This window comes from Blennius ocellaris, assembly GCF_963422515.1.
Source record: "Blennius ocellaris genome assembly, chromosome: 4".
Taxonomy (NCBI): Eukaryota; Metazoa; Chordata; class Actinopteri; order Blenniiformes; family Blenniidae; genus Blennius; species Blennius ocellaris.
In genome coordinates, this window is record NC_137653.1 from 7357920 (window position 1) to 7373754 (window position 15835).

General features: G+C 41.5%; 2 protein-coding genes across 3 annotated transcripts; both read left to right on the plus strand.

Moving 5' to 3' along the window:
* Nucleotides 1-6666: 6666 nt before the first annotated feature.
* csrp1b (cysteine and glycine-rich protein 1b) lies at nt 6667-9214 on the plus strand (the record flags this gene model as incomplete). Of its 2 annotated transcripts, none has more annotated exons than XM_080495476.1 (5): nt 6667-6775; nt 7196-7364; nt 7671-7800; nt 7919-8012; nt 8713-9214. In XM_080495476.1, 5 exons carry the CDS (start codon nt 6667-6669, stop codon nt 8787-8789), a joined length of 579 nt encoding a protein of 192 aa, XP_080351602.1. In that variant the 3' UTR covers nt 8790-9214. The 2 variants fall into 2 exon arrangements, with proteins under 2 accessions (XP_080351602.1, XP_080351603.1); XM_080495477.1 differs by having other exon boundaries at nt 7671-7782.
* Nucleotides 9215-13174: 3960 nt separating this feature from the next.
* Nucleotides 13175-14907, plus strand: tnni1b (troponin I type 1b (skeletal, slow)). Its single transcript, XM_080495621.1, has 5 exons — nt 13175-13312; nt 13406-13537; nt 13631-13720; nt 13849-14025; nt 14679-14907. Exons 1-5 carry the CDS (start codon nt 13304-13306, stop codon nt 14781-14783), a joined length of 513 nt encoding a protein of 170 aa, XP_080351747.1. The 5' UTR covers nt 13175-13303; the 3' UTR covers nt 14784-14907.
* The last annotated feature ends 928 nt before the right edge of the window (nt 14908-15835 follow it).

Genomic DNA, 15835 nt, shown 5'->3' on the forward strand with positions numbered 1-15835 from the left:
CTGAACAAAACATGTTAATCTCTTTTGAATATTACATATTAAATGTGTGGTTTCCCCATTTCTGAATCAAACGTGTAGTACGGGCTTAACGTACAATAACATTTCACAGTACATCACTGTAGTGGTATAATCCTCAAATTTTCTTTCAAGCACCAACATTTAAAAGAGAGAGATTACTGAATATTCACATTTCAAAAGGAATTTGGTGCTTGGAGGAATCTGCTCATTCTGATTCAGGCTTTGATGGGGACATCAAACAGCGGAGCATGAATAATTGCAGTATACTGTATGTCAGAGTAAACTAAGCAGATTAGTAGTGAGAAGTATGATCCTGATGCAGCAGTAGCCGGTAGCACTAAGTGGGTATGAGTCAGCAGTTCATCCCAGACAATTACTGGGCACATGACTCCCCGTCCAAGGCAAGACAATGAAAGTCCAACACAGGACCAGAAAGTCTGCAAGAATTATCTCCGCAGCCCGATGGTGTCCCCCTCTCTGCCTCGAGTCATACACACGATTGTCAACTCAAGCATGAGACGCTGTTAAATGTCTGTCAGCTATAGGATCATGCACTTCACAGAGATGACTGTTTATAGCAGACTGTCGCACATCATGGGCTGTGAAATTACTTTGAATGCAGATTAATGGTGAAAATCTAACTTAATTTCTTCAATGCCTCTTACTTTAATAAACCAACAGTATTTTATTCCACAGTATTGAGTAAGGAATGCAAACTTACCAGTGATTAGGTAGATAAAACTTAGTGATGTGGTAACAAGGGCAAAAAGAAGCTAAAAAAAAAAAAGGATGCTGAGCGATGAGGTTTATCTTTGTGCCCATCAGACAGTGCAGAGAAGCTGCTCCGATCTCTCTGCCTGTCTACTGGCCAATATGCAAATTCCCGGATGGGACCCAGAGCAGCAGCTTCCAGCTCCGAAGCATCTCAGCCGCTGTCCGACGCCTGGATCAAAGTGAGCCTGCTCTCCTCCAGCTTGCATAACAATACTCGAGACAGATCCTGTGCTGCAGTTGGTGCCTGTGGATCAGACTACTTAGCCAGCGGGCGCTCTTTCTGACTTGCAAATGGACCTGGCGCAGCTCCAGTCCGAGCCCCTCTGAGTGAAAGTGCCGAGCTTCAACTGGGCTGTACACCTGGTGAAATACTCATAAATCTGCCCCATTCTGCGCATTTCACAGCTCCTGCTCCCTTTCATCTGTCACGGCGGGTTGCGTATGCATCTTTTCCGCCCGGCACTCATTGTCCCGAGTCACAGCCAGACCCAGTGAACTGGACTAATTTGAATTGTCACTGCATGTTTGTAGTTGGCTGCCTACGGGGCACAGGCTCCCTCAACCCGACCCTCAATGGGGAATCTGGGCCACAGGACTAAGAGGTGTCTCTCACAGGGAAAAAAAGACAAAAATTGGAGCGATAATTTGGCAACACTACTGTACAAACTCTCCCCTCATAATCTTTGAGGTACCCATTACGACCAGTGACCAAATACTTACCCCTTTGTGTGAAATGAGGGCAAATAATTTACAGAATGACACGTGACAGTCTTGGGATTGGGAATAATGCATTACATACAGTTGTAAATCTGCAGAGTTGCCGTCTCTGTTCTCACTGAACTGAAGGATTCAGCTGAACCTGCTGTCTAAATGGTTGTCATGTCAGTTAAATCCCGTTTACGAGAGGACGGGTGTCTAATCAGCTTGAACAAACTCAGCCAGCAACACGGAAGATATCCCACATGTTAGGCTGCATCCACAGCAGGAAAAATTACGTTAACTTGAGAGGGGCTTTCTGAATATTTCTGATTTATTGGAGCTTCTTTATTACTGCTTCCTTGTCATCATGTTTCTTTTAAGAGTTTAGAGGATTTTCCTTCTGCTAACTTTTGTAACTTCCATTGCACTCAATGAATGTACACAATCCGACATGATGTTAGCACAGGACTACAGCAATCCAACTATATGCACATTCAGGGGTCTCAGATGTCCACCATGTACCTGAAAAGCAACTATTTACCCCCAGAGGAAACTGGATGATGAAGAGCAAACAGATTAATTGCTCTGAACTTTTTTCCCCCCCTTTTATCATCTCCCAACAATGGCCTGAAATTTCCACTCTTGTGCACATTAAAACATCTTTAGGGGCAATACAGTGACGCAAGAGATATGCAACTCCTCTTCTAACAATTAACAAGCAACTGTAGATGTTCAGTAATTTGCACAACACGGCTTGCAAGGTCAAACTGTTCAGGGCCAAGGACACGTGGTCAAACTGGACTAAATCTAGAGTGTGCCACGAGCAGCACAACAACACATGCTGGTGTTGAAGCCTGAAGGCAATCAGTGGTGTGATTCTAGGTTTTATATCTCTTGCCCACTTGAGCAAATTGCCTCCGATTAAAATAAATAGCTCTGCGGGGTGATGAAGGTTCAAGAGGAGAGATTATAAGCTGAGGCGGTTTCGAAATGGGAGCGCTACATCCTCCGCGTCGAGTCCCAAACAGGAGATAAGTGAGGATTACAGTCACAAACTGGTGAGACACAGAAATACTCTAAAATGTGTAAATTGCGTACGCGCACAGACACATGTTTGCCATCTGACCTTGAGAGATACAAACCGCTATCTGAATTATTAAATTCCTTGCAGAGGAATGAACACAATCGCAGCTTAATTAGAGGTGTTGAGATAAAGAATCTGTAGGTTCACACGCAGGTACAAAACCGCCCCAGTGAATATAGGACTGATAGCAAAGTCCTTCATACTTCACTCCACACTCTCACAGCTTATTAATTGTGCACTTCACAGTCTGATGCGTGCACGTTCTGCTCCACTTCATAAACCTTGTCACCTTTTGCAACAGCACAGCTTACAGTCAGCCCAACTCGCCGGCAGAGAGCAAGAGAGAGGAAAACAGGGCGTGTCTCAGCATGGCTTCCACATAATCTCTGGCCGTATGTGACCTCTACTGACTAATTCATGAAACTGCATGCCTGCGGATCGTACCATGGCCACAGTGCGCGCTTGCAAAGCAGGAGTCAGCAGAGAGCACATCAGATTCAGTCAAACAACAAAATGCTGCTTCCCAAATCGAGAGGACCGTTCAGCCTCCACTGCACCCAAGTGCAAATATCACATCTCCCCGTTGGTGCAATGAATTGAGGATTATACTTTAATATCCAAATCCAATGTTAATGACATTGCATGAAATACTAAAGCAATCTGGCTAATTGTGTTTGAACAGCTTGCTTTTGTTTCCTCATAACGAACAAGAGAGTTGGCAGGAGGGCGAGCGAAAGCTTTGCCGGGGGAAAAAAAAACAAAAAAAGTTAAAATTAGCTGGATTTGTCCCTCTATTACTGAAGTCCCTCAACAATGAGCAAAAACAAAAGCTTGTGATATTGTTAAACAGCACTTTCAAACTATGACACATCATTTAACTATTGAGACGACAAAGTGTGGGCACAGCTGTATTCACTATCAGTTGATCCTCAGTTATCAGGTGAAAAAAAAAATCACTTCAAGCTTACATCTTTGATCATCTAGTGTTGCTAAAAAAACAAAACTAGTGTAGTATATTGCATTTAATAAAGTTAATGACAAAAAATTTACAGAAGCCCAAACCTGGAATATTGCTTTTTTTCCCTTCAACAAGACATTCAACAAATGTACCACAATTTCTATCAATTTGCTGACTAACCAGTGCAACAGTGATTAAAAACACATGAATAACAAAATAGATGGTAGACAACAAGGGGTTATTTCATCAGAAAAATGCACACAGCAGTCTGAACTGTGCCGTGCACACACAGCATATACAGCACAAACCTTTTGTCAGCAGGAAGTCAGCTCACCTTTTCCAGATTTCCTCCGCACCTTGACGACTTGGCAAAGCCTCTATGAAGACTAAACTACCTGGAGGAAGACTATCAGCAGCAGCGGAGTCATGGCTTCAAGTTTAGTCAAATAAATAGGAAAAAAAGAGAGAGAACGCACTGAATTCCTTCATGAGACTCCAGCGAGCAGTCTCCACTCCTCCGCTCAGTGATGGATGGACCACAGCCCAGCCTCTTATCTCACTCTGCCTCTTATCCTCTCCTCTTCCTCGGGATGAATCCATTGAGTCGCTGTCAATCCAGCCCCCTCTCTCTCTCCCTCCCTCCCTCCCTGTCATGAGCGTAATCACATGTACGCTCGCTCTACGACCGGCCACGGCGGATGTCCAGCGAACGGAGACAGAGGGCTAGTGTTGGCCAATCGCAGGCTAAAAATAGGCTTCTTGAGTTCATCATTGTCTCTTCTGATGATGGTGAGGAGCCTGGAGGGCTTGGAGAGAGGAGAGGGAGGCAGACCAAACAGCAGCACCAGTATCTGCAGGCTTTTAGATCCCTTCTCATATTGACTACGACCTCCCTCTATCAGTTTCACCTTCTCTCATCCTTCTGCTTATGTAGTTGGATGTTTAAAGCACATAAGAAGTGCTGACATTCACATCATATTTTACTGGTCAAATGCAAAGGAAGACAGGCACTCCAAAATGCAAGCAGGGGCCTCGGGGTTTTAGTTTGTGGAGGAGCAGGATGACTTCCGAGATCAGCCTCTTGATACGGAAAAGGTCATTCGTGCGATGTTTGGAGCAAAGTGTGAAAGACTGTGAATGTCTGCCTCCACAGTTGTTGAATGTCACAGTGCACAAGATCAGCAGCAAAATGCCAGCAAAGCTCGGTGGTAGTTCTTTTCAAATACTGTGAGACACACAAATGCACAACAGATGTAAAAGAGATAAGTGTGAATATACAATGGCGAAAAAAGAAAACAAAAAGACTTTCAAAATGGGACACTTTTTTTTTTTTTTTTTTTTTTAAAGAGATGGAACAAAGTTTTTTATATTCAGTTATTTCTTGATCTGTGACTTTCGTTCCCCTCTTCCTATGAAGTGGTGTCAAATTTCACGTGATCATTCTGCACTGGAAATCACTAATTATGCATCCAATAAAACACGTAGAGCTTACTGATGTTTCCTCTGTACAAACAATAGCTTTGATTTCCAATAATGTCTCAAGCTGAAGGGGATGTGGGATGAAAATGCTGCTGAAAATGTCACAGAGCTCTGGAACAGGCCCCCTGTACATTAAAGCTTTTTAAATGCAATTTGCAATTAATCAAATCAAATTTCAACACTATTTCATAAAGCCTTTAAACAAATACAAACAAAATTACCTGAAATACCTCTTCTTACCATCAGGGGGCAATAATGTGCACAATTAACTTGAATCTCTTTTGGGAAAAGTTACCATTCATGTGTTGCTTTAAACATTTGACCTTTTTTTTCCTCCTGTCAGAACCTTCGTGGATTTGTCTTATAAGGACACATTAGATTCAAAAAGGCGGTGGTTTATTTTATCGTCTTCCCTTTATTTTTCTTCCAGTTTTCCCCATTTCTCCTCCACATCCTCCCCTACATCTTTCACTGTCTGTGTCCGGACTCCTCCCTCAGTCCAGCCTGCTGTCATCTCAGCCTCCATCTGCTTCTTCATAGAAAAGTGTCTCTCCTCCACTCAGACGTCTCTTGGATTTAACAGGCAGCATTTAATTCTGATGCAGGTGAGTCGAATAACTTTCCCAACTCAACACACACCTATAGATATTTTTTGCTACACAACATGTTGGATTCATGTATTCATCTTTTGAAAGCTTAGGAAAGAAATAATTGAATTTGAAAAGTCATTGTTGTGAATGAAAACAGATAAATGAAAAAAAAAGAGACATATGCAGTATGGTATGTACAAAAGTATACATTTCCTCATATAAATTTATAGATACAAAAGTATAATGTGCTTTAATATACATGTAGATAATATCCATGAGTTGACTGTGATTTCAAAGGCAGAGGATGTTTGTCATAAACAGATGAAATATTCTATGGGATTTATTAATAATGATTGTATTTATTTATATAGCACTTTCCAAGACACTTCACATCATCAGCGTAAAAAATCAACAAGCAAAAAATGGAGAAACTTCATAAAAACTGTATATTTTAAAAGTTATTAAAAACAAAAAGGACATTATTTCGTGTTAACATTTAGTTATGAGGTCTGATATAAAGCTGAATAAATCATGTAATGCTTCTCAAGATTTTCCCATAGTACTTGACTGGAATTTTCTAACAATCAAAACACCTTCAACCTTCGACATTATTGAACCCAAACTTAAGGTTTAAAGTACTTATCATTAAGATAATTTGTTTAACCATATTAGGGAAACTTGTCAGCTCCGCTCTGGAGCCTCTTCGGATTTTCTAAGGTCAGATGTGTGATTGCAAAATAAAATGAGAAGAATTTCCTGTTTGTCTTCAGCAATCCAGAAGATTACAGCCATTCTGTGTATGACGACCCCGTAGTGACGTACCTCAAACATTACGTGATGCAGTGGCTATTTAAACAGTCTGCTGAGGTTTTGAGTCCGATATAATTTGACGTTTGACGAGATATTTAACACATGAGCACAGCACACCAGCACAAGCTGGTGCTTTTCCTTTTACAGGTATTGTTTTGTGTGTGGCTCACTTGAAGTGTTGCAGATGGCTTCTGGACCCAATATATACAGTGAATGAGAAAATGTACACAAGTGGCTCTTCTGTGTTTTGCAGGATGTCTTTTGGAGGAGGGAAAAAGTGTGGCTGCTGCCAGAAAAACGTCTACTTCGCCGAGGAAGTGCAGTGCGAAGGGAAGAGCTGGCACAAATCCTGTTTCCTCTGCAGTAAGTGTCCACATTTTCAGGTGATCCGCTTTGGCTTGTTTGCTGAATCTGTTAAATCGTGAGCAGGAATGTAGAGTATTTGGTGTGAAGCGTACGGGGAGTGAGCATCCGCAGGTTTTCACTGTGACATCTCAGTCCTTATTTGGATCTGGGGGAAACATGTGATAAAGGTCTTCCTTATATGGAAAAGGAAGGTAGATGTTCTCTCCCCCTCCAGCACACAAGTATCAATGTGAGTCAGCTCATGACGCTGTGGCGGTGCCGTTTTCTTCTTTAAAATTATCTAGTAATCGTTATAACAACTAAACATTTTTTTTTAAAGTAACATGGACTGTTTGTGAAAGCAATTTTTGTTGTTGTTCCTCAGTAAAAATAACTGAATGCTCTCACCCCCCCACCTCTTTTTTTTTCTACTGTAAGTGGTCTGTAAGAAGAACTTAGACAGCACCACAGTAGCCGTTCATGTGAATGAGATCTACTGCAAGTCATGCTATGGCAAGAAATACGGGCCAAAAGGCTATGGCTTCGGAGGAGGAGCCGGCACATTGAGCATGGACACAGGAGAGGGACTTGGAATCAAACCTGAAGAGTGAGCATCACTTCTACCTGTTATTTACCGATACCAAGCAGGGTGCATTCTGGACCGGTTGACGGACCACAATGAGCAGACACAAAACATGAGGACATACAAACTTCTACACATGGCTTATTAATCAGGTTCAACTAAATGAGATAAAACATTGTAGTCCCAGTTTCCATTAAATGTAAAACAAGCAAAGAATGGATTTGGAGTTTATTGGCGACTCCAAAAATTCCGGACGGATTTTACATTTCTGTTGTGACTTCATGTCGTTATAAAAAAGAAAAAAGAAAAGGCCTATTTTCTCCTTCACAGGCAGGCTCCTCACCGTCCAACCAACAACCCAAATGCCTCAAAGTTCTCCCAGAAAGCAGGAGGCTCAGACGTGTGTCCCCGATGTGGGAAAAACGTGTATTTAGCCGAGAAGGTTATCGGAGGAGGCAACGTAAGATAGACCGAAGCTCTTCTTTTAATGCAAAATGATCTATACAAGGAGGACAAAATATAGCACTTTTAGCTCAATGCTGGAATGAAGCATTGTCTCTCATTCTCTCTCACTGCAGTCGTGGCATAAGAGCTGCTTTCGATGTGCCAAGTGTGGCAAAGGGCTGGAGTCCACGACCCTCGCGGACAGAGACGGGGAAATCTACTGTAAAGGTCAGTGAGCATCTTATTGATCCCCATGGTCAATTTTTTTTTTCTTCCTGACTCTAACCCATAGTGAACCATAAATGCACAGATGAGAAGCAACAAGCTACTTCAGTGATCGAGGCAGTGGTCGGCCTATTAGTGAGGATGAGGTGTTTTAACATTTTTGGTCACCTTGTGATTTAAGTCAAACCATATAATTAATTTGGGGTATTTTATAAAAGTAATCAGTTAACTGCGTGAGGAAATGATCATGATTGCAATCAGATTCAAGATAACAATAAACTTATCCCGCCTGCTAATCTCACATATGCCAAATGAAAGTATGTAAATGAAGCAAGTCTTTAGTAAAATAAGATGATGTGGAGTTTAACAAGAACTACTGCAGCACGTCCAGTTGTTTTTCTATATACAGCCTAATAATCAATTGCTGCTGGTCTCATTAGTTGAGTTAAAAAAGTTTGACTGAATGTTTGTATTACAGTCTCAGTCTGATTGGAATTTATGTTTCCAATTACATAAATTATCTGGAAAAGTATCACAAAGCACATAATCGCATTTCACAGAAGATAACATATAACCATTTATTTTCCCTGTGGCACGATTATCACAACTATGTTAAACTCTGGTGATAAATTGTCCTTCAGATAAAACAAAGATGCCAATGTATCGCAGTAGTTCACTGTTCGCTTTCTGATTTTATTCACAGGTTGCTATGCAAAGAACTTCGGTCCCAAAGGCTTCGGCTTCGGTCAGGGTGCAGGAGCTTTGGCTCATTCCCAGTGAAGCCTAAAGCTTCAGGACACCTGGTGCTCCCCTGAATATTTTAACCTTAATTTCTTACCAATGTGACTCTGCACTTTCACCCTGGCTACAAGCAACAACAAGAAATGACAGAAGCAACTTGCCGCTTTTTGTGCACCGAGCTCTTTTGTCTCTTTCCTTAATCTGGCTTTTGAACATTACAGACACCGACATCTGTGTTCGGGTTTGGAAATGGAAATGCATTGGTTGCCATAGAACAAGATACAATTGTCATTAGAAAATGTTTCGCAAGCATGATCACAATGCACTTGTGTCAGTGAGAAAGAAGCAGATAAAATCATGTTAGTCCAAATGAAATAATGCTTAAGTTACACTGAAGAACAAGATTTGTCTGTACTGCCTCACATGTGACAATGTACACAAAAAACCCCACTCCTTTCCTTTTAAACACAATAATAATAATAATAACAACAATAAAAAGAAATAAATGTTTTTCCTCATGAAGCAAATCACAACAGCTGTAAAGTGTTATTTTACCAGCTGATGAAATCAGCGTGCTTTTCAGTCTGTCCTTGTTATTCCACCAAACTGAGTAAACTGCCAGCTGTTGTGGTGAACAACAGAGTCGTAGTTTTCAGCCCCGTCTCTGGCTGCTCCGGGGAGTTGGCACTGTGTCCAGAGGGGCAGGCAGCTGCATGAGGGGTGGTGAGAGGTCAGGAAGAAGGGTGGGGGTGGGTTATTGTTGATTTTGGCACCATCTTTAATATGCGTGACTCACATCAACAACAAAACTGAGCCAAAAGTGTTCCGCTGGAGACCTGGGATCTGCTCCAGAGGTTTCATGAGCTCATGATCACAATGAATAAGAGGAAGAAAATGCTCAACATTGAAGTTAACTGAAGCTTGATCGTCACCAGAGGGCGCCAGAGGGTATCACCAGGCCTCATGAAGCATTCGTTTGAAAAAGAAAAAAAATGCTCACTTGCAGAAGGATATAACTTCGTCAACACTGACACAAACCGAGCAGGGGAAGAGTTGCACAAGTTCTGAATCAAAAAAGTACAAAACATTGTCACAGACAACTCACACCCGGGACACTCCCCGTTTGAACTGCTGCCATCATGCAAACGTTATAGAGTAATAAACACAAATGCAGGTTGAAAAACAGTTTTCACCCCACTACAATCACTTTACTCAACACTACAAAAAACAATTAATGTGCAATATGTTTACAAAAGACTAGTGCAATGGATTGTATGCATCTTGTGTTTTCGTGTCTCTAATTATATATCTGTAGCCATTTTTACTTGTATGTTTTGGTTGATTGAATTTAGATGCACAGCTTTTATTTTAGGACAAATACATTTTAATGTATATTATATGTATAGATGGAATCACACGTTTATATCTCGAAAATAATTTTTGCTGTGCGAGAAATGGAGACAGATTAGTATCATACGTTAAGAACTACTATAAAGTCATGATAGGAACAGCAATTTCAGATTACATGCAAAGAACCTTCAGACGTCCAATGAGAAGCCCGAGAACACTTCTGTCTCGGGCAACCGACCAGCGTCCTCCCCAGCTGCTAATTTGATTGTAATTGAACAGTATTGGTAGTATGTGGATAGAACAAGATTCAGTGGTTCTGGTGACATGGTGCCAACAGATGGCACTTCTGATCCAGCAGGGCTTATTTTTTAGGATCCGTGGACAGTAGTGTCTCTGTCCGTCTGCTTACAAGTAGGTTAACTGGAGATCAAAGCTGCTGTATCAGCTCAATAAGCATTACTGTGTGTGTGTGTGTGTGTGTGTGTGTGTGTGTGTGTGTGTGTGTGTGTGTGTGTGTGTGTGTGTGTGTGTGTGTGTGTGTGTGTGTGTGTGTGTGTGTGTGTGTGTGTGTGAGAGAGTGTGTGTCCATTCAACTTGACTTCTAAATTTGCGTCACTGCTGCACAAATCTAACATAAACACAAGCCAGACAGGCAATCTCTCGGCTTAATTCAGAGACTTACTGTCCTTGTATGAGTGAATTGAGCACTCGCATGCATGTCCACAGAGACACACACACACACACATGCATCTGTGTTTACATTTTAGTCTGCACACACAGGCACCAAACACTAAGTGCGCACACATATATGAGCCGGGATCCGCAATCAAAGAGTGGCAGCATCACATGTTCCTGCAATTTGTCTCTATGTTTAGTTGTGAGGCCGTAGCCAAATGCACACTGGAAAATGCATTCCTGCCTTAAAACCACAGCTTAGCATTGTCTGCAGCTATTATCCTAATCAGACCAAGGGGCCCTGCTGTCTCAGAGGGGGACGAGGCACATCTCCAATATCGCTCTCAGTAGCCACAGAAATACTCAGGAAATCATCCAACAGGAAAAACTGTTGGCTGCTTCAGTGAGAAGGGGAAAGAGTCCAACTTCCTGTACATGCAGCCTCGGTGGGTGTGCATGAACCGGAGAGGAAAACCAGATTCACGGGAGGCTGAAGCATGTTTCAAGTGGAAGTGGATCAGGAAGTTGTTTATCCCGGCCTGGCTCACAGGAAGGTTCACACACATTATAACGAGACAATACGGGAGCAGTGATCTGTCAACACAATCAGGGTTATCCTGAGACCACCCTTTTCTCATTGTGTGTGTGTGTGTGTGTGTGTGTGCGTGTGCGTGTGTGTTCTACTCCTTGTGATAAAGAGGAGGGACAAAGAGGAGCAGGAGATAAATATTGTAGTGTGCTCTCCTCTCCATCACTTTGTCTCTGCCTGCATCCACAGCAAAACAAAAGGTAAGGCCACATCTTTCTTACTTTTTACTATGTAATACTTATTCAATACTTTTTTATTTTAATACCACACATGAACAATTATGCTAGATTCATGATCAAGTATTGTAATTTAATGTTCTCTGGACATTAAACAGGTTGACATTAGAAAAAAAAAAAGACTGTCCATCATAAGGGAGATATTACTTTGTGTCTAAGACACCTAGTTTACTACTTTTTTGAACGACTGTAAATAATACCACATTAATAAATGTGAACCTGGAATTTATTGGCCAACAGTAAGATCATAATGTATTTTATTTACAGCATTACTACCAAAGCAAAATATGTGTCAACCAGTTATTTGGTGTGAAAAAAGCAGTTAACTGGCTCAAAAATATAGAAAAATAAGGGGCTCATCCTGGTTTTCACCTTTATCATGGCAGGTAATCTACACATTAGGTTGTATTAATCTATTTCCCCAAGAAGTCTGTAATTAGTTTATTTTAGTTTTTTCACTGTATTCCAAGCTTAAAGTAAATTTTTGAGAATTTACCTTAATAAATTGTGTTTAAAAAAAAGACCTAAAATAATACAAATTTTATGTTTGATAGTTGGTCAATCACTTATCAATTTATCAAAAGAAAAAAAAAACATGTAGCTCAACCATTTCCCAAAATAAAATATTTTAAGGATGCAAAAAGAAAAACAAAAAAATGCTTAAATTTGATGCTGTTACATTACGTATATAACGCATCAAGAATCACGTGAATGAATAAGGAAAAGAAAGAAAACAGACCCACTGATCTCAACTGGATAAATATTTACAAAACAACATGTGTCGATCATACTTTTTGAACATCTTCTGGTGTCTAAATATTTGCTTCTTTGTAATTTGAACTTTATACAGACGACACCGTTCTGAGGGGTGAGGGCCCTCGTCTATATTTGTGTCTTCAATCAGCAGAAAACAAGGGGTGCAAATGGAAAATATTATCAATCTGGATTAGCAGTCTTGTTTAGGAGGGGTTCGTGTGTGCTTCTCCCCGTCTGCCATCACTTTACGTTCTGGCAGGGGGAGTGCATTATCAGCACTGGGAGGTGGCTGGATGATCGGCTCCAGCAGCCCTGTGATGACGGATAAATCATGACCTTCTACACTAAACAGAAGAAAATTCACTCATTAAAAATCAACGAAGAAGCTGATAAAATGACAAAATTCTACAAACTAAGTAGCTGATAAAATGACAAAATTCTACAAAAGTGTTGATGGGAACAATCAGCGATGACCATCCTTAGAAAATCTATAAATAAGTGTGAATTTCCCAGGTGTAACACTATACAGCTGACTGTGGTGGAACGAATGTGTCGCCGAGCTAAAATGGAAACCACGGTTAAGACCGATCTGGGCTCCAGACACTTCAGAATCAAAAGGTTTTATTTCTGTCTTCCAGGGGGAATAGAAATAGCCAAGATGCCTGAGAAAGCGTAAGTGTATTGTGTTTCCATTATCGTTTCCATGTCCTAATGAGGACATCAGTTTTCAAGAAACAGAAGTTAAAGACAATAACAGAGTGTGAGTGAGTGAGTGATAACTTTTAATTTTGTGTCTTGTTCTCCCCACAGGCCTGAGGTACGCAATAACAACACACTATTTTACCAACATTTCAATGACAAGCACAGAGAAGAAAATGTCCCACTATGATGCGTAATGTTGTGCTTCTTTACAGAGGAAATCCAAAATCTCTGCTTCGCGCAAGCTCATGCTGAAGGTGAGTTCCCTGCATCAATCGTGCAAAAGAAGCCCTTAACCATTAAAAGCATAACATCGGGCAGATAAAGTGGGTTTGTGTTGGCCCATTCAGAGCTTGATGGTTGCAAAGGCCAAAGAGGAGCTGGAGCAGGAGATGGTCGAGAAAGAGGAGCAGAAAGAAAAGTACCTGGAAGAAAAAGCTCCTCCCATACAAACCAGCAGCATGTCCTTAGCAGAGCTGCAGGTAACAAACGACTGGCAAACAAAACAAAAAAAAGCAAGGTTGGAAGTGAGAGCCGCCTTTTCACACATAGATTTTTCCCGTTTCCTCAAACAGACATTATGTGAAGAGCTGCACGCTAAGATCGACGTGGTGGACGAGGAGCGGTACGACATTGAAGCCAAGGTCATGCACAACACCAGAGAGGTAACAACGCAGATATATTCACGCAGATGTCCCAATAACATCTGATGTCATCTGACAAGTGGCAGCAGTGGTTTCGACAGTCCGAATTCAATGCGAGGAGAATAAGCTCCGTCGTCTTCTCCGCTCAGATCAAAGACCTGAACATCAAGGTGCTGGACTTGCGAGGAAAGTTCAAACGGCCCAACCTGCGGAGAGTGAGAGTCTCCGCTGACGCCATCCTGCGCTCCCTACTCGGCTCCAAACACAAGGTCTCTTTGGACCTGAGGGCGAACCTCAAATCCGTGAAGAAGGAGGACACGGAAAAGGTGGGACATGACAGGAGACATGGACAAATAAAAGCTGTAGCACAGAGGTGACACTGAATATACAGCTGGGTTGTTTTTAATCAGGTTAAATCAGCCTTTAAAGCTTCATGGGAATGTAATCAGTGTTTATATATCCGCATACCTGACTGCTCGCTCCGCCACATCTGGTAGCTCAAGAAGTGGCGACCAGTAAACGGCCCGATTCAAAAAGCAACCTTCCCATTACAAGTTTGCTTCTATTCATATTTAAGAAATCCATCTGAAAATATTCCACATTTAAAAGCTTTTACAGACTTTTGTATTTCCTCAGTCCCTCAATGCATTACTTCACACACCGAACAACTGAAATTTCATCACTTTGAAGGCAAAAACATGTTTCCCAGCAAAACATCATCATCATCATGTGTCATACACAACTATACATTGTCTAATGAGCTTAAGATGAGAAAAAAAATACATTTAGCAAATGAGAAATTGAGGTGTAGGACTGAGAGCTGTGAGAAGAAGTTCAACTCCCTATACTTTGAAAAGATAAAAATAAGACTTTAATCCCACAATTGGAATATTAGTCCTGACATTTACACAAATACCGGAAGTGTCAACAACAGCGCTCTGATATGAGCGGTGTGTGTGTGTGTGTGTGTGTTTTGCAGGAGAAGACGGCGGAGGTGAGTGACTGGAGGAAGAACGTGGAGGCCATGTCAGGCATGGAGGGCCGCAAGAAGATGTTTGACGCAGCAAAAGGCCCAAACCAGTAAACAAGTGGTGCAGAAGAAAGGAAAACAGCCAAATATCACGCCTAACAACCCAGAGAGAGTTGGATCGATTCAAACTTTTTAGGTCCACACAGATAGTTTATTGGTATCGTATATTCAGCATCTTTTTTCCCCCACAAGCTCAAGCAGTCATGAAATAAACAGTATGAAGAGCTGTGGCCTGTCTCTATACTGGTGTGTGTGTTTCAGTCTTTTCTGCTGCACAGTGTGCATGTTCTTGTGCTGCACGCAGCTTCCAGCAAATGTGCAGAAACACGAGTTTTTAAGACACAACGCCAATAAAGCATGCAGAGGCATTACCAACACAGCCACCGACAACACACGAAGTAACAAATCCACGTTCTAATTAACAGCACGCAAACACAAAAACAACACATTTGCATTTTTTTCCCTCAAGAGGAATTTATGAGGACAGCCAGTAAATCTACACGTGCATTCATCAAGACAACCTGAAACCATTTCTATGTTGGCACGAGCAAGACTTTCTTACCTCCATGTGAGGTGGAAGTTTGGAGTCTGATGAAGACCCTGCAGGAAGAAGAGCCCGGAGAAAGTCCAGAAACGGCATAGTTGAACCAACCAAACGCCATCCTTGAGTTTGTTGTGTATATTTCTGAATTAACAACAAAACGGCAGGTCAGCGCGTGGCAGCCTTCTGCTAAGTCGATGATTTACGTCACTCTCGACAAGCCCACACAATTTAAATATATGAATCGTTTGTAATTGTTTACATACTCCGGGCGGCCGCAACTTCCACTGTGAGACTCCTGTTGCGCAATGACGTCACATACCTGTGTCGATTTATGTTCAACGTTCACTGGTCACGTGGCAGTGGACGGAAGAGAAAGAAATGCAAAAGATGAGAAACACATGGCGCAGTCTTTCAGTCATAATGCAGGATCAGCATTAATATCATCGCTCCAATTGGAGCCAGTAAAACAGTGGTCATCAGGTGTGTAATCTTTACCTTATACCCATCACTTTTACATTAAACAGAACACAAATAAGTATCCTGTAAAATACACACTCACAAT

What these genes read in the sequence shown, in the direction of transcription:
- tnni1b (XM_080495621.1), top strand. An exon ending in TCATGCACAACACCAGAGAG is followed by an intron (nt 13,721 to 13,848) that starts GTAACAACGCAG and finishes TTCTCCGCTCAG; the next exon opens with ATCAAAGACCTGAACATCAA. An exon ending in AGAAGGAGGACACGGAAAAG is followed by an intron (nt 14,026 to 14,678) that starts GTGGGACATGAC and finishes TGTGTTTTGCAG; the next exon opens with GAGAAGACGGCGGAGGTGAG.